This window comes from Aedes albopictus, chromosome 3, assembly GCF_035046485.1.
Source record: "Aedes albopictus strain Foshan chromosome 3, AalbF5, whole genome shotgun sequence".
NCBI lineage: Eukaryota > Metazoa > Arthropoda > Insecta > Diptera > Culicidae > Aedes > Aedes albopictus.
In genome coordinates this window covers 307,943,994-307,968,821 of record NC_085138.1, presented here as the reverse complement: position 1 = coordinate 307,968,821, position 24,828 = coordinate 307,943,994, and the positions used below count along the sequence as shown (strand labels likewise).

The window sequence follows — 24,828 nt, the reverse complement described above, 5'->3', positions numbered from 1 at the left end:
CCGCGCATCATTTTAAGTCTTGTTGACCAAAAGTCAACACCGGCCAATCATCGTTCAACCAGTACCTACTGTACCTACCAATTTCCGTCACGGCATCCAACTATTCGCAAACTACATACATATTTAGGAAGAATTTTGGCGAACTTTAATCATATCGGTCAACAATCCGTCAACGAGACCGATCACTTTCATTTTTTTTTTCGATTTGAAGTTGACACACTTTTCACAGCGGTATAAAGGACAAACAATTGTCGATTGCTGATTTAGTTTGACCGGCACCATGACTCGATTAGTATCGCTTTTCACCGTTCTGGCATTTGTTCTTTGCTGGGTAAGGTTTTGCTGATTTGTAACACATTCGATTTTAATTGAAATCATTTCTTTCACAGATCTCAGCAGCAAAAGCTGATAACGCGGAATTCACCGCTGGAGTGCTTCGACCTGCCGATCCCCAAGAGTACGTCCCGGAGACCTGCAATGGAACGAAGCCTACCGTCTGCCAGTCGTGTAACGCCATCCAGGTCTGTGTAGAGGGTTCCAGTACTTTGAACCTTACTCGGACCTGCCCATCTTCGACTCCGTATTGCGTTCAATCGAGCTCGGGATCCACATGCCAATCGTCTCCGGATGCCCAGTGTACCGCGGATGCGGCAAATGGATTCGTCTGCACTAGTACCGGTTTCTTCCCGGATCCCACGTCTTGTCAGGTCTACCATTACTGCGAAAAGGAAGGCGATGTTGGTGATACCTACGACTGTCCCAGCGGATATCGTTACAACAGCCAAAGAAAGACCTGTCAGCTGTGGGGTTGGAACCGACGTTGCGAAACCGTGAAGTGCGATCCAACGAGTCAGAACGTGTTTGCGGCGTATCCCTATGACGATGAATATTACATCTACTGTCAGTACGACTACACTACCGACACCCCAACGTACCAGAAGACATACGTCCTGTCGTGCGGTAAAGGATCCAAGTTCGATGCCAAGAACCAGGTGTGCAAGTTCCAGTGCCGAAAGGTTGGGCTTTTCGTGAACACAGTGAACCCCAGCCAGTATTACTCGTGCTATCGCAATCGGTTCCAGTGGGAAGCTAAGGTGAACACCTGCTCCAAACCAAACTACATCTTCGATGAAGAGCTTATGCGGTGCAAGGAAGATCCCAATGCCACGGCAACCATGACTGAAGGAGAAGTTATGGATCAATATCAAGTGGCATCTTTATCGGATTCCTACAGTACCAATAGCGCAGAAAAGACGACTCCTGCAAGCTCAAGCTCATCGATAAGTACGGATAAACCAACGAAGGTTGAGGCTTCAAGTGGTAATCCGGTAGTGTCGGTTGTGCTTGCTGATACCGTCCCCGTAAGAAGAGATTGTCTGCAGTTTCTGAAGGATTTGATGCAAAAGAATAACATTCTTAAGTAAGGGTTTCCACGTTTGGATGAATAGTTAAATGCCTTTAGTGTATTATTTATTTATTTATTTATTCACTTATTAAATTTATTATCAACTGCCAATAAATTCAAGTCTGAATCCATCATACGAAACATCATCTCTTTTTTGTCAATCAGCGCTTTTTAAAATCCCCAACTAGTAAACTTAGATATTCACCCTCATTCTTGTTTACGAACATATCCACTGTCAGATTTTGATGGGATTCGTTCGAAAACAAAATCGAGGGTGATTGTATAACTTGAGCATAAGTCGGATTGACCGTTATTTGTTGCAAGATATTGATAACCGTTGAGGGGAGTTAAGGATGCCATCCACCAGCCCAAAACCAAAAAATAAGCTGGTAAGGATGGTATCACAGCTGAACTCATCAAGATGGGCCCAGAAAAGTTGGTCACCTGTCTGCACCAGTTAGTTGTCAGTATCTGAGAAACCGAACAGGTACCGGATGAGTGGAAGGAAGAGGTAATCTGCGCCATCCACAAGTCAGAGCGTTCACCATTTTGAATGATGCCTACAAAGTGCTATTTCAGATCATCTTCCGTCGTCTGTCACCTAAAACGAATGAGTTCGTGGGAAGTTATCAAGCCGGCTTCATCGACAGCCGGTCGACAATGGACCAGATCTTCACCGTACACCGTACATCAAGAACTGATGCCTACGAGTAACCAGATCTGACCCGCTGAAGGCAAGGGTATCATTACCGTCCAGACCCTATCATCTGTACCAGAAGGTTGCTGACAGCAGGGTCTCCACCTGTCCCGACCCTTACTGGGGACCTCTTTCCAACCGCGGGCTCGGATCCAATCCAGTAGACTGACGCCACGGCAGCAACGCTACCAGGACTTACTCTCGTCGATTTCGACCGCAGGGAACGGGTTTGACCAACGTAGCCGACTCCGAACCCTCTGGCCATCTCTTGTGCCGCATCAGAAGTAGTCATTCTCCGAATCCACGTGCCACCTCCTCTGCAGCTCCCAGACAATATGGGTAATAGCCGTTGAACGGCATTTCTGCCAAGCCAATCCCCACACATCCTCTGGACAAGGTTGTCCGGAGTTGTGTCCTCTCCATTTGTGGCAACTAAACCAGCACAAACAAAGCATTCGGTAGAACCCGCGTACCCGAAACGGTGTAGATACTGTCGGAAGCGATCATGGCCTGAAAGGACCTGTGTCAAGTGAAATGTTACTTCCCTATGGCGCCTATTAATCCAACTATCTACCCACGGTATCAACCTTAAGGTCCACCTTCATTTGGTGGAACTGTCTCACGCGCGTTGCCATTTGACCATAGATGCCGTCCTGGAAGTCCTGCGTATGCTTCTTGTGCCGCGCATTTCGAAGCACTCTATGTCCTCCCTGATAAAGATGCCGATAGGCACCATACCAGTGATGACGCAGAGCGTGTCGTGTGACACGGTACGGTACACGCTCGCAACCATCAGGCACATCAGCCGGAAAATACTTTCCAACTTTCTACGGTAGCTTTTGGTACTTAGCCGGGCTGCCAAACCTTAGTATGAACGTAGCGACACTAGCCAGAAGCTTGCGCTTACTGGCGTATACCGCAGAGCTATTGGACAGCACCCGGGACAGTGCCACAATAGCTGTCGAAGCTCTTTTACAGGCGTAATGAACGTGGCTACCGAAGGCGAGCTTATCGTCGATCACCACGCCCAAGTGTTTGACGGAGCACTTCGATGTGGTAGTGCAATCGCATACACTGATCACCGCCTGCTGCTCCGACTTCCGGTTGTTCACAATCATCACCTAAGTTTTGAAGTGAGCCAACTCCAGTTTCCTGAACCTCATTCACGCCTCCACAACTCTAATCAAGTGGTTTGTAGTCAACTCCATTTTTTCGATCGTCTAACCGTAGACTTCGAGCGTATTGTTGTCGTACGTGACATTTCATAACACTGGATCCAGGATGAAGCCTTGCGGGACTCCTGAGGTTATGTGAAAGCACTTCCGACCCACCTCTGTGTCGTAAACTAGTACTAGTTTCTGGAAGTAACTTCCAAGAATCTTGTAACAGGTACCCGGGTATTCCCAGACGCAAGAGCGCAACGGCAATAGCTGGCTAGCTGGCGTTATTAAACGTATTCCTTACATCCAGAGTCACTACTCCACAATAGTGAATCCTCCTTCTCTTACGCTCAAGTAAGAGTACGGCGGTGTATGTAACCGACAGGATAGCGTCTACGGTCGAACTCCCCCCGGAAGCTTTACTGGCAACTCGAAAGACCATTTTCACCCGCGTTTTGAGGTACAATTTCAGGTATTCACTTTCCCCGCCGCGTCGATCACGCATATCCATACTTCTGGGAAAACCCTCATCCAGGCATTTCTGCATAGCAGACCTGGGCATCTCGGGAGCCTCTGCAATAGCTACTTTTAAGGCCAGGTTCGGAATTCCGTCCGGACCTGGGGCCTTACCTACGCTAAGGGAGTTTGCTATCCCCGCAAGTTCCACATCGGTGACCCTCTCCTCTTCGCCAGCACCGGCTGTCCTACGAAAGGAGGCCAAAGACTAGGATCATGGCAAAAGCCCTTCGATGATCCACTTCAACATCTCTGGAGATTGCTCTGTAAGAGCCATTACACCTCTTGTCTTAGCCATCACAATCCTGTAGGCATCACCTCACGGGTTCGCATTGGCACTCCGACAGATACCCTCAAAACAGGCCTTTTTGCTTGTTCTTCTGCACCGCTACCAGCTCGTCGCCGTGTAAACCAAGTAAGTTTCGCTCACGGCGGAGCGCCTCCCTAAATACCCCTTCGTCGAAGTATGATGTCTTCCACTTGCTAGGGCTTTGCCTGGCCCTAGCCGCCTCTTCTTCTACCCGCTGCCTGCTGTTGTTGTAGTCGATACTGTAGCGAACCGCCAGGTGGTCGCTGTGAGTGTAGCTATCGTCTACTCTCCAGTTCGAACTACTTGTTAAGCCAGGACTACAGAAGGTCACGTCAATAATTGACTCCGCTCCGTTTCGACTATAGGTACTCTTGGTACCGACATTAGCCAAGTAGACATCTAAGATGACAAGTGTTTCTAGCAGGATCTGACCCCGCCGGTTCGTGAAACTGCTTTCCCATTCCACAGCCCAGGCATTAAAGTCACCCGCTATTACCACCGGCCTTCGCCCTGTTAGCACGGTCGTTATGCAGTCCAGCATTTGCGTGAACTGCTCGATTGGCCACCGCGGAGGCGCATAACAGCTACAGAAGAACACCCCGTTTACTTTGGCGACCACGAAGCCCTCATAGGTAGTAGACCCCAACTACTGGACGGGGTATCTACCCGTCATCCATATCGCCGCCATTTTTCTGGACCCATCCGCGACCCAGTTGCCGTTGCCGGCGGGTACTCGGTATGGGTCCGTTATGATGGCAATATCCGTCTCCCACTCAGAAACCGCCTGACAAAGCAGTTGCTGAGCCGCGTCACAGTGGTTCAGGTTCAGCTGCGTTACCTGCACTGTGATTTGTTGTTCACTGTGGGTTTCTTGAAGGCCGGGCACCTTGGACCACCCATCGGATGTCTGTTGTTCGCGGATTTCCCGGTACAGATCATGCAGATGGGCGGACTCGTGCAGCTTTGGGCCTTATGACCTTCAGCACCGTATCACCTGCACAGTTTGCGCCTGTCAGGGCCTTTGCAAAGCTCGCACCTTTGGTGGCTCGTGGAACGTCAGGTGACATACGCATCAACCCACCTTTATATTCCCTATCTTAACGGACTTTTTAACGTCCGCCACAGGTAGCTGAACCAAAGCTATCTGTGCCCCTGCTAGCCTAGCGGCTTCGGCGGCCACCCGCACATCGCACTGTTGCCGCAGTGCCGTGACGAGCTCTTCCACTTCGGTGATCTCGTCAATGTCCTTGACCTTCGCCTCATGTGTCAGAACCCTCACCTCTACACCCTCACCAAGGCCCTCTTCGGCCAGCCTCTTGTAGGCGGCGCCCTTGTGTTCCTTTTCGCGCTTCAGCTCCAGGATCATCTCGCCCGTACGAGTACGTCTAATACTGCGTACGTCGGCTTCAAGACCCTCAAGCTTGGCGTCACTTCGCATCGCCTTCAAGACGTCCGAGTACTTGGACTGTTCCGTATTGATGACGATCGCGTCGCCTTTCTCACGCTTGGCACGTACCCTCCTACACCTTGGCTTGGCGTCCTGTACTTCTATCGGCGGATTTTTCTTCTTCTTCTTCCGCTCTACCTTCGTCCAAGGAGGGTCCTCCCCTTGGTTCGCCCTACTCTGTGGCTGCTGAGGACCCACCAACGGTTGCAACCCCTTGTTCCCATCATTCCGGGACGGGCCAGCCTTTTCAGGCCCACCCTTTTCAGCTTTCCGGGAACCCTGGCTGGGGTCCGACCTTTCGGCATTGTTACCGATCCTCTCCTCTTCTTTGCGTAACGTCCTCACTGGGACAAAGCCTGCTTCTCAGCTTAGTGTTCAATGAGCACTTCCACAGTTTTTAACTGAGAGCTTCACAGTTAAAATAAAAGTGTAAATTTAAGTTTATTTTGATGCACATATTTGGAGCATCAAAATAAACGCAAAATTCCATCGCGTTTTAAATTTACACGAGTTGAGCCTGCCAATGACCATTTTGCATGTGTATATCGTGTGGCACGCACGAAGATACTCTATGCCCAAGGAAGTCAAGGAAATTTCCTTTACGAAAAGATCCTGGACCGACCGGGAATCGAACCCATCACCCTCAGCATGGCCATGCTGAATACCCGTGCGTTTACCGCCTCGGCTATATGGGCCCTTATTGTTACCGATCTTCGGGGCTAGTCTTCGGGGTAATTATGCGCCTGGCTTTGCGTGCTCCGCCAGACATCTCCTCGCCTGACGCCTGCCTCGCCCGCTTCTGCGAGTGCTTGTCCCGTTTGTCGCGAGCAGTCGCTTCCGAGTGGAGCGGACCTGCTGTGATGGTTAGAACACTTGACTATCACGCCGAGGACCTGGGATCGAATCCCACTCCCGACAAACTCACAAAATGTGGGTTTTTCTTTCGGAAGGGAAGTAAAGCGTGGGTCCCGAGATGAACTAGCCTAGGGCTAAAAATCTCGTTAATACAGATAAAAAAAAAAGTCGCGTCCCGCTTTTTTTCGGACTTCCTGCGAAGGAGAAGGCCTCCGTTTGTGTAAACTTCGGCACTTTCTCCTTTGCCGGCTCCGCCGCTGCAGCAGTCAGCAACGCGAGTACCGCGTGCTCCTGCTTGGCATTATCGATCGACACCCTAAATCAAAGCAAGGCCGTTTTCAGGTCCTTGCTTATGTGGTGGTGGACGCAAAGTCGATGATTTTGCCAAGCTGCTGCCCAGCCACCTCTATTGCGGACCGTCCTTTATTTCCTTGGCTAACGGCCCTCAGCAGCCACTCTCCGTCCACTATCTCCATCGGCTGGCTTGCCAGGAAGTGGCAGGAGCTCCTACGCTCGAGCTGCGTACGCAGATCCCAGAGCCTATCTCCTCGCTCCTCCTTGTCGGAGACCTCGTCAACCCGCTTCTTGCGAAGGGGTTGATCCCACCACTACTTCCACCTAGATTTTGATTTTATAATTTTTGCTCATTTTTTCATCCCACGAGTCGCACGGGAAATAAGGTCCATCACGCCGGAGCCCTGCATTAACGCGGTAAGGGACAGCTTACTGTGGGGGTGCCCAGGTACCCCACAGGCTCCGTTAAAGATCGATCATCTTTTTTCACCCCCTCGATCACTCATTCCTTGGTACGGGTCGCTTGACACCTTGAATTGGGGTTAGTAGTCCTATTCTTAGCCGGCGACTACGCGGCTAACTCGCAAGCGGGGGCTTCGTCAGGCCCCAGGAATATATTCCCTGCTGCCCCCGCTGCGATGTCCTGGTGGGTTCCAATCTAACACTTGTTTGCAGATTTCGTTTCCACCCCTGCGTAGAGTGTGGCCGACCCACCTCCATTTTCGCCCCCGAGTTTCTGTCGCTATCGGTTTTTGATGACATCGACGATGGAGCTCCACGTTGGAGATCCAATTGTGAGGCCACCCTGCACGAATTACATATCGCAAACATCTATTGATGAAAACCTGCAGCCGTTGCGTGTTCTCCACTGATACACACCAGGTTTCACTAGCGTATAGCAGCACAGATTTCACATTCGAGTTAAAAATTCGGATTTTCGAGCGTCGACTGATCTGGTTATTTTTCCATACATTCCTTAAACTCGCAAAAGCAGCCCTCACCTTCTTGATCCGTGCACCTATGTCGATCTTGGTGCCGCCATCGGCCGCCATTTGGCTACCAAGATATTGGAAGCTTAACACCGGAGGCACGGCAAGGGAAAACTATATCCAGCAGAGAACCAGGAAGGGGTCGTCGGCTTCGTTGGCTTTTTGCGATTGCCCCAGCACCGAGAACAGTAGTGGAGTGGTGCCGATTGCTTCATTCGCTATAGACTCACCGCTACGAGTTGCAGCCCATCAAGCATCACGTTAGTAAGCCTACCAACATTCACCCGTAAACACCCGGGACGATCTACTTTTGGTAGAAATGCAATATCTTCTTTGTTTTAAAACATTTTACCCCGGATTTTTTTTTATAGTCAAGGGGAATAGTTGTGCTAAGAAGTGCATGGTACCTCCCCCCTTTGCACCCACCCCCCTTTTGTGGGGAGGCGAAAATACGTGGTTTTTTTTGTATTTTTTATAAATTCTACATGTTTTTCTTCAAATTTCATCGTTTTGCTTATCATCAATAATTTTCACTGATCCTAGACATGCAGTGTATTACTACCCATCATAGTCTGTTGAAGTTTTGATCCCAGAGCTATTCTAAGGCCTCCAAAGTACTCCGAGGTTTGAGACACAAATCTAACATTCTCAACCAAATTTTATATATGATGAATGATTACAGAACATTGTCTACGGTACTCAAAAAGCCTCAAAGCACCCCTAGAAAATTTATGGTACATGAATTGGGTGATCTAGGTCATCCAAACTACTCTGGAAATCATTTTCTTAAGATCTAAAACATCTACCATCGTTTGTGTTTACTCTGTTCAAGAAATTTAGTCACGTTGATGTCCATTAGACCTCACAATGCTATGAGCAACTCGATATTGTGGTAGTTGGACATTCCGTGAAATGCAAAGGGCCTCCAATACACTTTGAAGTTACGATATCTATGGGTTACGATAGCTACATGCTGTATCATGCTTTAGTTTTGAAAAATTTGGAAAGTAGTCTATACTGCTGATGGAACCTCAGTGCATATCTATGATGCTTTGTTACGTTCATGGGATATTCCAGGCTTTCCAAACTATTCTGGAATTAGGAACTTCAAGATCTACAGGCTCTACTCTTGTTTTTCTTCACTCTATCGGCATAATTCTTTCACGATCGTGTCTGTTGCACCCCATTATATTACGAGTATCTGTATTTGTTGCTATTTGGGTGTCCACTGGCATACAAATGGACCACATGTATTTTGAAGTATGGGTCGCAACATCTGTAAATCTTAGGATATTTCTATTGTAGCGAATGCTTGCGGAATATAATCTACGCTACTCTTAGAATCTCAGAGTGCAATTCTGATAACTTAGCAACATTCACTTGGTGATCTAGGTCATCCAAACTATTCTGGAATTAAGACCTTCAAGCTCTACAAGCTCTACTCTTGTATATCTTCATTTTATCGATGTACTTCTTCCACGATTACCTCTGTTGTATCTCATAATTTGTTGAGTATTTGTGTTACTTGTGCATCCACTGACATACAAATGTTCTTTATGGTATTTGGAAGTGTCGGAAATTATCCAGGAATTCCTCTAGGCGTTCCTCGGTAATTTCTCCAGGAGTCCCTCAGGAATTCATCGTGTGATGCTGGAATTCCTTCAGGAGCACCTCAACAACTTTTCGAAAAATCCTGCAGGAGTTCCTCGGGAAATTTCTTCTGGGATTCCTCCAGGAAATTTTCCAGGGATTCCTCCAAGAACTTTCCTAAGAATTTCTCCAGGGATTCCTTCAGCGGTTTCTCCAGAAGTTCTTCCAGGGATTCCTGTATGGATTCCTCCATGGATTTATCCAGGAATTCATTCAGGTATTCCTCCAGGAATTCCTCCGGAGCTCCCTCAGAAGTTCTTCCAAGATTTCCTCCAGCAACTAACCCAGGGATTTCTTCAGGATTCAAGGGATTCTTCCAGAAATTTCTCCAGGGATTCCTCCAGAGTTTCCTCCAGCAATTTCCCAAGAAATTTATCCGAAAATTCCTTCAGAAGGAATTTCTCCAAGAATTCATCCAGGAATTCCTTCAAGACATCTGTCTAGAATTCTTCCAAGAATCCCTCCAGGAATTCCAAAAACTCCTACTGTACCTTCCCCAAAAATTTTACCAGAGAACCCTCTAAGATATCTATCAAGAATCACTTCAGGAATTTCGCCAGAAATTCCTCCTGGGATTTTTCAAGAAATTCCTTCAAAAATTCATTTAAAAAATCCTCCAGAAATTCCTTAATGAATACCTCCTAGATCCTTCAGGAAATCTTCAGAAATTCCTCAAGAAAATACTCCCAGGACAATTCCAGGGATTCCACCGAGAATTCTTTCAAGGAATTCTTTCAGAATTTTTTTCAAGAAGTCCAACATGAACTATAATAAGAATTTCTCCAATACCTGCTCCAATATTTATGTCAAAATTCCTCCTAGAATCCGTCCTGGAATTTGACCAGGGATTCCTTTATAAATTTCACGAGGAAGACCTCCAGAGTTTTTCAATAAATACCTTCAGAAATTCCTCCAGAAATGCCTACTGGAATATCCTCGGGAATTCCTCCAAGAATTTCTTCAGGATATCCTCCAAGAATCTCTCTAGGAATTTCTCCAGAAATTCCTTGAAGATTTTTTTTCAGGAATTCCTCCAAGAATTCCTACAAGAATACTTCCAAGAATTTCTTCAAGAATTTCTTGAAGAAATTTCTGAAGAATACCCTGGAGGAGTTCCTGGAGTACTTTCTGCAAGAATTCATGTAGTAATTTGTGAAGGAATTTTTAAAGAACTTCCCAGGGAAATTCTTAGAGGAGTTCCTTAAGGATTTCCTTGAACTGCGAGTAAATTTAGTTTTATTTTCAATTTTTTATTTCTGGAGGAATTCCTGAAGGATTTCATGAATTATTTCCAGTAAGAAGTTTTGGAGTAATTCATGCGAATAATTCCGAATTCATGTGAGGTATTTCCCGCAAGAACTAGAACTGAAGGAATTTCTGGAGAAATTCCTGGAGGAATTTCTAGAATATTTCTTGAAGGAATTCCTGGGATGTTTCCCGGAACAATTCCTATACGATTTCCTGTAGTAATTCCAGAAGAAATTCCTAGAGTCATTCCTGGAGAAATGCCTGGAGTAATTCCTGAAAGAACTCCAGGAGTATTTGCTGGAAGAATTTTTGGAATATATCCTGGAGTATATCCAGGAAGAATTCCTGGAGGAATCCCTGGAGGAATGACTGATGCAATTCCTGAAATAATTAAAGGAGGAATCTCTGTGAGCAATTCCGGGAAGAACCCTTGTTGGAATTGCTGGAGGTATACTGGGATAATTTTGTGAAGGAATTCCTGGAGGTATTCCTGGAAGAATTTCTCGAGGACATCGTCGAGGAATTTCTGAAAAAATACCTTGATGAATTCGTATATAAATTAGCAGTTATTCTTGAAGAAATTCCTGGAGGTATTCCTGGAGGAATTTCTGGAGAAATTACCCGGGAAGATTACCCGGAGAAATTCTCTGGAGGATTTTCTGGAGTATTGCCTGGAAGAATTCCTGGAGGAAACTCTGGAGGAATCCCTGGAGGAATTTCTGGAAAAATTCCTTGAATCCTGAAGAAATCCCTGGATTAGTTGTTGGAGGAAATCTTAGATGAATTCCTGAACTCCTTGATGAGTCCATGGAGGAATTCGCGCAGGAATCCCTGGGGGTATTCCTGAAGGAATCCCTTAAGGAATTCCTTGGAAGAATTTCTAGAGAAATCGTTGGTGGAATCCCTGGAGAAATTCCTAAGAAAATTCCTGAAGGAATCCCTGGAAAACTTCTTATTGGAATCCCAGGAGAAATTTCTGGAGGAATTCTTAAAAAAATTTCCTTGAGGAGTTTTAAGGGAATGCCTGGAGAAATCTTTAGAGGACTCCCGTGGAATTCACGGAGAATTTCTAGAGGAATTCCCAAAGAACTCCTGCAGGATTTTTCGAAAAGTTTATGAAGTAATTCCTGAGGAGCTCCTGAAGGAATTCCAGCATAGCTCCTGAATAAATTTTCGAGAAACTGCTGGGAAACTCCTGAAGAATTTCACGGGAAGTCCTGAGACATTCCCTACGAACTCGTAGAGATATGCCAGTGGACACCCAAATAGCAACAAATACAGATACTCGTAATATAATGGGGTGCAACAGACACGATCGTGAAAGAATTATGCCGATAGAGTGAAGAAAAACAAGAGTAGAGCCTGTAGACCTTGAAGTTCCTAATTCCAGAATAGTTTGGAAAGCCTGGAATATCCCATGAACGTAACAAAGCATCATAGATATGCACTGAGGTTCCATCAGCAGTATAGACTACTTTCCATGCAAATTTTTCAAAACTAAAGCATGATACAGCATGTAGATATCGTAACCCATAGATATCGTAACTTCAAAGTGTATTGGAGGCCCTTTGCTTTTCACGGAATGTCCAACTACCACAATATCGAGTTGCTCATAGCATTGTGAGGTCTAATGGACATCAACGTGACTAAATTTCTTGAACAGAGTAAACACAAACGATGGTAGATGTTTTAGATCTTAAGAAAATGATTTCCAGAGTAGTTTGGATGACCTAGATCACCCAATTCATGTACCATAAATTTTCTAGGGGTGCTTTGAGGCTTTTTGAGTACCGTAGACAATGTTCTGTAATCATTCATCGTGTTTCAAATTTGGTTGAGAATGTTAGATTTGTGTCACAAACTTCGGAGTATTTTGGAGGCCTTAGAATAGCTCTGGGATCAAAACTTCAACAGACTATGATGGGTAGTAATACACTGCATGTCTAGGATCAGTGAAAATTATTGATGATTAGCAAAACGATGAAATTTGAAGAAAAACATGTAGAATTTATAAAAAATACAAAAAAGCCACGTATTTTCGCCTCCCCACAAAAGGGGGGAGGGTGCAAAGGGGGGAGGTACCATGCATTTCTTAGCACAACTATTCCCCTTGACTGTAAAAAAAAATCCGGGGTAAAATGTTTTAAAACAAAGAAGATTTTGCATTTCTACCAAAAGTAGATCGTCCCGGGTGTTTACGGGTTAAACTGTGAATTTTTGTGCGTTAAAAAACACGAAATCCATGTAAAAACAGAAAGATTCCACCAAACATGTGTAAGTTTACTTTATTTTGACCTATAAACACCTGTTTCATTATTTCTTCAACATTTGTTAACCCGAAAAGTGTCGTCTTCGCACGCACGGCTCCGGTGGCGGTGATTTTGTTGTGCTCTGTTCCTCTGTTGGTGCAGGGGTAGTGGTACCGGGCACCGCCACGCAACGTCGTTCCGCTTCATCAAACACCTGATCCACTCGGCACGTGTTCGTTTTGTATCTCAATCGTCCACCCGAGCGATAACACTGGTAGTACTGCCGTGGATTAGCTGTGTTTACGAACAACCCCGTCCTGGAGCACCTGTATTCGCACGTGGCCGAGTTTTCGTTGAACGTTGAATCTTTGCCGCATGCAAAGATTTGCGCTCCCTTGTAGATGGTTGATCCGTTGTTGTAATCGTACTCACAAAACACATAATACGATTGATCCCCAGGATAGGGAACAAATATTCTTCGGTCGTTGGGATTGCATAGCTCACTTCTGGTGCAGGAGAACAGCGTTCTCTGGCAGTAGTTGGTTCTGGTGTTGTACTTGTACCCATCCGGACAGTCGTAGCTGTCCGGCTCGGAATCTTTACTCTCACAATAGTGGTAAACTTGACAAGAGTTCACATCCGGATAAAATCCAGCTCCGGTGCAGATGAATGCATTTTGGCTGACTCCAGAATTTTCACAATGGTCATCCGGCTGGGCACCACAACTCGCCCCAATCGCCGAATCCTGGGATCTGCAGAAAGGTGTAGCCGACGGGCAGCGACGCGTAGGATTAAGTGCGTTATCTGAGCTGCTGATGCATACCTTAATCGTGTCGCAAGATTCGCAAACCGTCAATTGACGGCCATCGCACTGCTCCGGGAAGAAGGCTTCGTCGGACTGCCGAAGGTTTCCAGGGAGGAATTCTCGGAGTTTTGCATTTGAGGCTGGAAGCTTTGAAAGACCGATTAGATGCAAGATTTACAATGAATGGTTGGGAAATTACCACGAGAAGTATGACTGAAAAAACAATTATCACTGCTATAAGCTGCTTCATGATTGATACTAAACTATTCCCGAAGGCTGAAATGAAACGAATTTATATTACCTGGTAGATGACCAAAATCTTCAAGAACAGTTGTTTGTTCTTTCTAGTTTTTATGATTCAAGTTTGAATGAGAGCTAGATGAGATTGTCAAATAGTATATGATGGTAACTGAATAGTGCGAAAAATAGCAGCGCATTAATTACTGACATGACATATATTTGTTACTGGAATTGTATCCATGGGAAAATGGACAATGGGAGCAATGCCCCATGCTGAACCGTTAGGTTTGAATATGCATAGATACGATTTAAGGCAATACGTTGAAGCATTTTATTACTGTGTCCGGACCAAGGCGTCTGTAGGAAAGGGCTTATACCCCCATTTATAACAGTAATATAAACATATCTTTATTCATAGCGGATGAATTGGACTTTCAACTCGGCGATTGCATATTTCCTACACTGAACGGCGGCTTGCGGTAAAAATTACTATTCTGAGGGTCAATTTAAATGCACAACACCACTAAATTTGTGCAGACTGAGTTTCGTTTTAATTCAACAGAATTATGTTTTCAATTTTACCATGGACTCGATTTTCAATTAAAAAAAGTTTCTGTTGGCAACCAGATTCGAACCAAGAATCTTGACATCACCAGGCTCGCACGCTACCACTCAGCTATCGAACCGGTTGATGTGAGAAGAAACAAAACGCACACAAGAAGCGTTGGTGGGTCGATGATCATGTTTTGCCATGGTAAATTTAAAAACATTTGTGTGCTTGTCATTACTGCAAGGCTCCTTTCAGTGTAGGCCTGCGAGATATAAACCTGCACATCGAAATTTGGACTACAAGGATAAAAGAGCCCGATTAGAGGAAAAAAGCTCAATAATATCATATTTTGATACGGAGATCAACAAGTGATATTGGTTTGGTTTGTTTGGGCAAAGTAGTGCATGTACTAAAAATAATATCTCAAATTTACTTCAGTGATGTTTTAATGGAGCTTGAAGGCATTTCAATGATTTTCAGGGGCTTTCAGGAGGGATGCAAAGGGGTTTCCGGGAGATTTAGAGGGCTTTCAAGAAAATTTCGGGACATTTTCAGAGAGGATTCTAGGCGTTTCAAGGCGTTTCAGGGTTTAACATGATATTAGAGATATATACTATGGATCTCCTTCGAAACCCTATGGAAACCATGGACTCACTCCTGAAACTTCCCTGGGATCTCTTGGAACATTCCTGGAATGCCTTTAAAAACATTAAAGATCGCTGCTGAAACCCATTGAAGCTTCCTGAAACACCCCTTAAATCCTTTGAGCCTCATTGAACAGCTCTGGAACGCCCCACTTGGAAACCCATTTAAATCTGCTGGAACCCATTGGAACAACCTTGGAACACCTCTAAATCCCCATAGAACGCTCATAAATCCAACTGAGACTTCGTGGAACGGCCTTGGAGCGCTCCTAAAACCTCCTGAAACGCCTCTGAAATGCACCATGAAACACTCCTATAACCTTTTCAGATCACCTGGAACGCCACTGGGGCACCCTGAAACCTCATGGAACACTTTTGCAACCTCTTGAAAATCCCTGAAACGCTCCTGAAACCCCCTAAAAACCGTTGGAACGCCCCTGAAACCCCATGAGGCTCCATGGAACACCCCTGGAACGCCCATGGTACGTTCTGAAACGCTCTGAAGCATCATGGGACGCCCTGAACTCCCTCCTGAAGTCCCATGAAAACCTCTGAAACACCATGGGAATTCTCCTGCTGACCCATGAAATCCCCTGAACACCATTATTAATTTCATTTATTAAGTAGGTACTACATCAAATTCAAGATAAAACTGAGACAACAATATTCCGGATCGTGGCTGCCGTTCTCCATCCTCGGTCACGCCCGAGTAACGCTTCACTTGGTCTGCCCATCGTGCTCTCTGCGGCTTCTTGTGCCAATCGGATCTGTCTCGGACACCAACTTTGCAGAGTTATTGTCTGGCATTCTTGCAACATGCACTGCCCATCGCCCATCCTTCCGGCTTTGGCCACCTTCTCCGCCACACACCGTTCTCCTGCACACCGCCGAAGATCGTCCTTAGAACGCATCGCTGGAAAAGTGCTTGCAGGTCCTCCTTGAGCATGGTTCATGTCTCGTGCCCGTAGAGGACCACCGGTCTTATTAGCGTTCTGTACATGGTGCATTTGGTGCGTGGGTGAATCTTTTTCGACCGCTGTTTCTTCTGGAGCCCGTAGTAGGCCCGACTTCCGCTGATGATGCGCCTCCGAATTTCTCGGCTCACGTTGTTGTCAGCCGTCAGTAAGGATCCGAGGTAGACGAATTCCTCCACCACCTAGAAAGTATCCCCTCCTATCGTAACATTACTACCCAGATGGATCCGGTCGTGTTCGGTTCCGCCTACCAGCATGTACTTCAGGCCAAACATGTCTAAAGGTCCTATCTGCAGAAGAGAGGCTCTCTTTGGATTCCCTCTCTTTCGTTAATATCTCAGCTGTTTTTTTGTATTATGATTGTCTCCTTGCATTGAACGATGGTCAAAACAATCGTCTTTTGATTTGTACTGCAAAAATAGTTGAAAAGTGTACCATTAAATTGCAATAGTTGAAAGAGAAAGTGAACAAAGAGAGCCTCTCAAATGCAGATAGGACCTATTGAAATGTTTGGCCTGACTTTGTTTTAGAGGCATTCACCACCAGTCCGACCTTTGCTGCTTCGCGCTTCAGGCGAGTGTACAGCTCTGCCATCGTTCCAAATGTTCTAGCGATAATGTCCATGTCGTCCGCAGAGCACACAAACTGACCGGATTTTGTGAAAATCGTTCCCTGGCTGTTGAGCCCGGCTCGTCGCATCACACCTTCCAGAGCAATGTTTAAGAGTAGGCATGAGAGTCCGTCACCTTGTCGCAGCCCCCGGCGAGATTCGAATGAACTGGATAGTTCACCCGAAACCCTGACGCAGTTTTGAACACCGTCCATCGTTGCTTTAATCAGTCTAGGGGCTGACCATAAACCACGTGGTCATTTTTTGGGAGATTCCGATACTACCCCGCGCCACAACCATTCCCCCCCCCCCTTGGTCTTTCGTTCATGCAAATAAAAATTCAATTTGTATGGACCCGTTTTCGCCCATGATTCTCCATAGCCCTGCGCGGCATATTTCGGCTCGCGGCACGAAATCGTTGCGGGATGCATTGAGCTTCTGATAGAACTTCCGTGTTTCTTGGGAACTGCACAGCAGTTCCATTTCTTCCCACTCCACTTCTTTCAGGCGGCGCTTTTTCTCTCGAAAGAGGCGGGTCTGCTGTTTCCGCTTCTGTTTGTAACGTTCCACGTTCTGTCGAGTCCCTTGCTGCAGCATTACCACCCTCGCTGCGTGTTTCTCCTCCAAAACCGTTCTGCACTCTTCGTCGAATCATTCGTTCAGTCGATTCAGTTCCACGTACCCGATGGTGCTCTCGGCTGCGTCGTTGATGGCTGCTTTCACTGTTCTCCAGCAGTCCTCTAGAGGGGCCTCATCGAGCTCGCCCTCGTCTGGCAACGCGGCCTTGAGATTCTGCGCGTATGCTGAGGCGACATCCGGTTGCTTCAGTCACTCTAAGTTGTACCAGTCGCCGGTACCGTACATTGTTGATGACGGAGAGTTTTGGGCGCAGTTTGGCCATCACCAGATAGTGGTCGGAGTCGATGTTGACGCCACGATAGGTCCTGACGGCGATAATGTCGGAGAAGTGCCGTCCGTCAATCAGAACGTGGTCAATTTGAAATTTCGTCTGCTGTGGTGATCTCCAGGTGTAACGATAAGGGAGGCTGTGATGGAAAAAGGTGCTACGTATGGCCATGTTTTTGGAGGCGGCCAAATCAATGAGTCGTAGGCCGTTTTCGTTCGTCTGCTGGTGGGCACTGAACTTACCAATCGTCGGTCTGAATTCCTCCTCCTGGCCTACCTGAGCGTTTAAATCTCCTATGATGATCTTGACGTCGTGGCTTGGGCAGCGATCGCACTCACGTTCGAGCTGCGCGTAAAATACGTCCTTGTAATCGTCAGTACTTTCGGAGTGTGGGCTGTGCTCGTTTATTATGCTGAAGTTGAAGAAGCGGCCCATAATCCTCAACCTGCACATTCTTTCGTTGATCGGTCACCAACCGATCACGCGCCTTTGCATATCCCAGCTCGCGTGTGTTGCCGCAGCTCTGGTAGATGGAATGATTACCTCTAAACGTTCGCACCATGGATCCTGTCCAACACACCTCCTGCAGCGCTACGATGCCGAACCCGCGGTCCTTCAGTAGATCGGCGAGTATGCGGGTGCTCCCAATGAAGTTGAAAGATCGGCAGTTCCACGTACCGAGTTTCCAATCGCAAGTCCTTTTTGTTCGCTGGGGTCGTTGCCGTTGGTCTCGGTTCGTATTATTCTGTTGCTGATTTTCCGTTACAATGGTTTTTTACGGCTGGCTCGTAGGGCCTGACACCAACCCCCTACTTTCCGGAGGACCATAGTGCACAGTTGAGCTTAGAGTCCTTCCCTGGCACTCGGACGTAGATCAGCCGCCCCTAACATGGGGATCAGACGCTGTTGTGAGCCGCGACTCCTGGAGTGATACTGGATACGGAGCTGACTTTCAGGCCGCATTACGATGATGTGCTTTCTAGAGCGAATAAACAGCTGGGCTTTATTTTCAAGATTGCTAATGGGTTTCGAGATCCTTTGTGCCTTAAATCTCTATACTGTGCTTTAGTGCGCTCCATCTTGGAATCGGCAGTAGTAGTTTGGTGGCCGTATAGTCAGAATTGGATTGACCGTTTTGAAGCTGTGCAACGTAATTTTTTGCGATTCCGCCATATGAGCACCGGTGTATGGGGCTGGATACTTTAGCAAAAAAGAGGTCGTCAATGCAATCAAGCTTCATAGGAAAGCTTTTGAAGGGCGAGATTGATGCTCCATCTTTACTGTCCGAGCTTCCAATATATGTTCCAGAAAGACCTCTACGACGCCGCAATTTCCTCCACTTGGACCCTCGTAACAGCCGATATGGACAGCATGATCCCATTAGGTTTATGATTGTAAACTTTAATAATGTAATTGAACAATTTGATTTTAATTGATGTGCTTCGTACGATTTTTTGTTTTATAATGTTAGCTTTAATTAATTTTTTATTCTGTAATAATATTTTATTGTACTTATTTTAACGTGTTGTTTGTGTGAAAAGATGCGGGTTTTTATGCCTGATTGAGGGTTTTCCCAGCCACACTTCATTAAGACCCGAGTAGGTCAGATGAAGATATATAATAAATAAATAAATAAATAAATAAATAAATAAATAAATAAACAGATGCTCAGGTTTGCCGAAGCAACTCCCCCCCCCTCCCTTGTTAAAAAATCAAAAAATCTAAAAGTTTTACTGTAAATTGATCAACTAGTTGTGTATCAATGGTCCAATTTTGGGAAAGATCGGGCTGTTCTACATGAAGTTAGAAAGATTATGGAAAAATTCATTATTATCCGATAGCAAACTTTGAGCTGTTATATCTCTGGATTCAATGAACCGAATGCAATGAAATTTTGAGCGATTATGACTTATATGAAGAATAGCCTGATCTTTCCCAAATTTGGACCATCGATACACAACTAGTTGATCAACTTACAGTAAATATTTTAGATTTCTTGATGCACTTGTAAACAAAGTTACAGCTATTTGACCATTTTTTGAAAAGAGAAAATTTTGCCTGTCCCGATCATTTTCTATCCCCTGTAAATTGAGTCCAAAAGGGTAATTTTCGATAGAAGGCTTCGAGGGTCGAGTCACTCGAGTCAACTCAGTTCGACAAATTAACATGATGTCTGCATGTGTGTATGTTCGTGTGCGTATGTATATCTGTGTGCAAAAACCCTAATTAATCCACCTAGCAGTGGTAGCGCCTTTTTCGTGCGGATCGAATCAGAAATCTTAGGAATTCTGGTCGCCAGACTTCATCCCCATACCATATATACCCACGTTTCATGGTTTCAGAAAATGAAACTCCATTAAACAGCCGCCATCTTTGATTCTCAACCGCCATTTTGGGTATTCTGGTGGCCATTTTAGGGTTCCGTACTCCCCATACCAAATATACCCACATTTAATTGGTTTGGAGTCTAAAACTCCATTAAATCCATTGGATATTCTGGTCGCCATGTTTGGACTCTAGATATCTTCCCTATACCAAATATAACCATATTACATAGTTTTGGAACCTTAAACACTATTAAAGAGCCGACATCTTGAGTATTAGGTCGCCATCTTGAATTTTCAGCCGACATCATGGATTTTTGGTCTCCAGTGTTGATTTCCGCACAACATTCGTCAACCATGCTAAAGGATACAAAAATCGGCACAGTTTGATGTGCTTGGGCTTGGTTCAGGTTTATATACGGCTAGTTCTACCGGTGCTGATCCGGATCACTGAAATAGTCATAACACAGGAACGCCTTGACCGATTCTGACCATTTTTAATAGGAAACAATGCAGCTAATGGGAAGTGCCTTAAAAATGAGTGAACTTTTTTTGCGCACATACATACATACATACAGATACAGACATCATCTCAATTCGTCGAACTGAGTTGATTGGTATATGTGACTTGACCCTCCGAGCCTTCTTTCGGAAATTCATTTTTTGAATGAACATATAGCCTTTCAATACACTTTAGTGTGCGAGAAAGCCAAACAAGCCGCTCACTTTCAAGGCACTTCCCATTGGCTGACATTTTCCGGATTATAGCTCAAATCGAACCGGAATTTTACCGTATTGTTTGCTATAGAAAATGACCGGATCGGTCAAGGCGTTCCGGAATTCTGGCCATTTCAGTGCTGCGGTCCAGCACCGGTAGAACTGGCCGTACCTACATAAAACTTAACCAAGCCCCATCATGCGACACATCAAACTTCGGCGATTTTTGTAACATTTAGCAGGGTTGTCGAGTTTTGTGCGGAAATCAACACTGAAGACCAGAAATTCCACGAAGTCGGTCCAGAATTCAAGATGCCATCCTAATATACAAGATGCCGGCTTCAAATTCAAGATGGCGGCTGTTTAATGGAGTTTTAGGTTCTTAAACAATTCAATGTAGGTATATCTGGTATGGGAAAAAAAGTCAGGACTCCAAAAATGGTGATCAGAATTTTCAAAATGGTGGACTTAAATCCAAAATAGCGGCTCAAAATGTAAGAGTGCGACTTTTTAATTGAGTTTTAGATTCTCAAAAAAAATGCAATATGGGTATAAGCAATGGGGAAGATGTTTGAAGTTGAAAAATGGCGACCAGAATAGAATATCCAAGATGGTGATCTAAAATCCAAGATAGCGGCTCTTTATTTGAAATGGCGTCTATTTAATGGATTATTTAGCCCTTAAACCATGCAATATGTGTATATTAGTTATAGGGCTCCACATTTAACCCTTTGGAGCCAGAGTGGTCATATATGACCCCAACATAGAAACGGCTGTATAAATTCAACCATTCGATAAAACAGAATACTGTCCTCGGCAAAGTTGTTGCAAATTGAGTCCTCTATTAGGAAAAAAAAATGGGGATATTGGCGTTTGGGACTTCATTGATAACCTAGAACATCCTGAACACCATGAAATTTGGAAAAACGAAATAATTGACATACCAGTTGTTCTGAAAACTGATTTTGAATGTGGGTTTCGTGTATATGTCTCCATTTAGCCTTTGTGAAGAATATCACAAGGTATTTTATATTCTGGGATGTTCTAGGTGTTCCAAACTGCCCTATAGTGAAGTCCTTCAAATCTACAAGAATAATTTTATGTATTTTCGCCACAATTAATAGCATTGCATAACCTACTGGGATCCGTGAAGCTCTTGACATTTACTATGTCATTTATAGACACTATAGGGATATTTCAGGTCAGCCAAACTTCCTTGGAATTCAGGACGTCAGATCTACACTCGTAACTGTTATACTGAGAAACTCTGCGTAATCAACTGCAGTTACTGGAACAATTTGAAGTCTACTAGCTTATTATAATCCTTTAGGACATCTAGGGTCGTTCAAACTGTTCTATAATAAATTCCTTCACATCTACAAGAATAACTTTATGTGTTGCCATAAATAATAATATTGCATAACCTGCTGGGATTCACGAAGCTCTTCAAATTGCAAATGTCATTTAGAGAAACTACAGAGATATTCCAGGTCAGCTAAACTACCTTGGAGTTCAGGACTTCAGGTCTACACTCGTAACAGTATCCATATCTGTTATATTGAGTAACGCTGCATAATCAACCGCTCTTACTGGAGCAATCTGAAGTCTACTTTTTTATGAACCTTTGAGACATTCACGGTCGTCCAAACTATTCTATAATGAAGTCCATCAAATCTACAAGAAACATTTTGTGTTTTCACCATTAATATTTTTTTATCTGTATTAACGAGATTTTTAGCCCTAGGCTAGTTCAGTTCATCTCGGCACCCACGCTATACTTCCCTTCCGAAGAAAGAACTCACATTTTGTGAGTTTGTCGGGAGTGGGATTCGATCCCAGGTCCTCGGCGTGATAGTCACGTGCTTTAACCATCACACCAGGTCCGCTCCTCCCATAAATAATAGCATAGCATAATCTGCTGAGATCCGTGAGCTCTTGAAATCTCCAATGTCATTAAAAGACACTACAGGGATATTCCAGGTCAGTCAAACAACCTTGGAGTTCAGGACTTCAGGTTTCCACTCGTAACAGTATCCATATCTTTTATACTGAGTAACGCTGCATTATCAACCGCAACAGGAGCAATCTGAAGTTTACTTTTTTATAATAAATCTTTGGGACATTCACGTTAGTCCAAACTGTTCTATAATGGAATCCTTCGAATCTTTAAGAAAAACTTCATGTGTTTTCACCATAAATAATAGCATAGCATAATCTGCTGAGATCCGTGAAGCTCTTGAAATCTCAAATGTCATTTAGAGACACTATGGGAATATTCCTTTCAGGTCAGCCAAACTATCTATGAGTAACTCAAGAACAGTTTGGATGACCTAGGATATGTCGACTTTTGACATTTTAACAATGATAAATGGGAAGTTAAGGATTTTTTCACTTTGATATATAGCTAGTGATTAGATCTTGTGCTCTATTGAATAAAACAGATAACAACTATGCACATGTGATAGATATTAGCTAGTGAATACTGACATCATTAGGGGCTGTCCATAAACCACGTGGTCATTTTTTGGGACTTCTCAACCCCCCCCCCCCGCGTGGTCATTTGTTCATACAAAATTTTTTTATCGTCCATACGGTCATTGGCCGAACCCCCCCCCCCCCCCCTTTAGGATCTAAACTCAAGAATAGTTTGGATGACCTAGGATATCTCGACTGATCTGATATTGTCTATTGAACTTTCAGAATATTTCCTGGACATGATAAATTACGAATCGTAGCTTTGTATAATTTAAGAAGTTAACGTTTCACCCACAGACTTTAGGATCTAAACTCAAGAACAGTTTGGATGACCTAGGATACCCCGACTGATCTGATATTGTCTATTTACCTTTCAGAAGACTTGCTGAACATGATAGATTACAAATCGAAGCTTTGTATAATGAAAGCAGTCACCGTTACACCCATAGACTTTAGGATCTAAACTCAAGAACAGTTTGGATGACCTAGGATATCTCGACTGATCTGATACTGTCTATTGAACTTTCAGAAGACGTACTGGACATGATAGATTACAAATCGTAGCTTTGTGTAATGAAAGAAGTTTCCGCTACACCCGTAGACTTTAGGATCTAAAGAAGAACAGTTTGGATGACCTCAGTGTTGAAAATTTCATTTCGTCATATCTGAATTCAATCGCCTACAACTAATTTTGGAAGCTGAACCTGAGAATATGATACATGAAAAACTTGTGCGGCTAGATCAGTTCTGCTAGAAAGTCACGGAAAAACCGATATTTTTCGAATATTTAAGGTAAATGTCACGAACTACCTTTGAAAAATGCTAAATGATATTCACCGTGAATATCATTTGGCATTTTTCAAAGGTAGTCCGTGACATTTACCTTAAATATTCGAAAAATATCGGTTTTTCCGTGACTTTCTAGCAGAACTAGTCTAGCTGCACAAGTTTTTCATATATCATATTCTCAGGTTCAGCTTCTAAAATGAGCTGTAGGTGATTGAATTTAGATATGACGAAATGAATTTTTCAGCACTGCCTAGGATACCCCGACTGATCTGATATTGTCTATTTACCTTTCAGAAGACTTGCTGAACATGATAGATTACAAATCGTAGCTTTATGTAATGAAAGAAGTTACCGTTACACCCGTAGACTTTAGGATCTAAACTCAAGAATAGTTTGGATGACCTAGGATGTCCAGAAAAAAATACTCCGCATAATATTCTTCCGTTTGTATACTATTGAATACCAAAACTACAGAAAAACGTAGATAAAACTCCAGAATAACGCTTGGAAAAATTCCGGCTTCAAAGGGTTAAGATGGCGTTCGTTTAATTCAGTTTTGGGATCTTCCCCATAGCAAATATGGGTATATTTGCTATGGGGAAGATGTCTGGAGTCCAAAAATGGTGATAAGAATATCCAAGATGGCGGTCTAAAATGCAAATTGACGCTCATAATTCAAGATGGGGACTGTTTAACGGAGCTTAAGGTTCAGAGACCTCTCAATATACGTACCTATATTTTATATGGGGAAGTAGTTCAAAAATGGCGACGAGAATATCATCAAAATTCAAGATTGCGGTTTTTAAAGAGTTTATGTCTCAAACGTCAAAAGCCAGATAAATGATATGATTTGTGGTGCCATGAAATGGATTTTTGTTAAACGTATGTAAGTGCAATATTCATCAACATATCACTTGAGTTGAGTGTTATTGAAATGGGTTTTCAAAGGCAAGAGGAAGGCACCATCACCACT

General features: G+C 44.3%; 2 protein-coding genes across 2 annotated transcripts; one reads left to right on the top strand and one right to left on the bottom strand.

The window, feature by feature from the left end:
• The first annotated feature begins 220 nt into the window (after window positions 1–220).
• LOC109406559 (uncharacterized) lies at window positions 221–1,540 on the top strand. The gene is made up of 2 exons (XM_019679655.3): window positions 221–331; window positions 390–1,540. The coding sequence occupies exons 1-2, from the start codon at window positions 281–283 to the stop codon at window positions 1,422–1,424; spliced, it is 1,086 nt and encodes a 361-aa protein (XP_019535200.2). The 5' UTR covers window positions 221–280; the 3' UTR covers window positions 1,425–1,540.
• An 11,270-nt stretch (window positions 1,541–12,810) lies between these two features.
• LOC109398505 (uncharacterized) lies at window positions 12,811–14,128 on the bottom strand. Its single transcript, XM_019670888.3, has 2 exons — window positions 13,825–14,128; window positions 12,811–13,772 (listed from the first exon to the last, which is right to left on the bottom strand). Exons 1-2 carry the CDS (start codon window positions 13,873–13,875, stop codon window positions 12,903–12,905), a joined length of 921 nt encoding a protein of 306 aa, XP_019526433.2. The 5' UTR covers window positions 13,876–14,128; the 3' UTR covers window positions 12,811–12,902.
• Window positions 14,129–24,828: the final 10,700 nt, after the last annotated feature.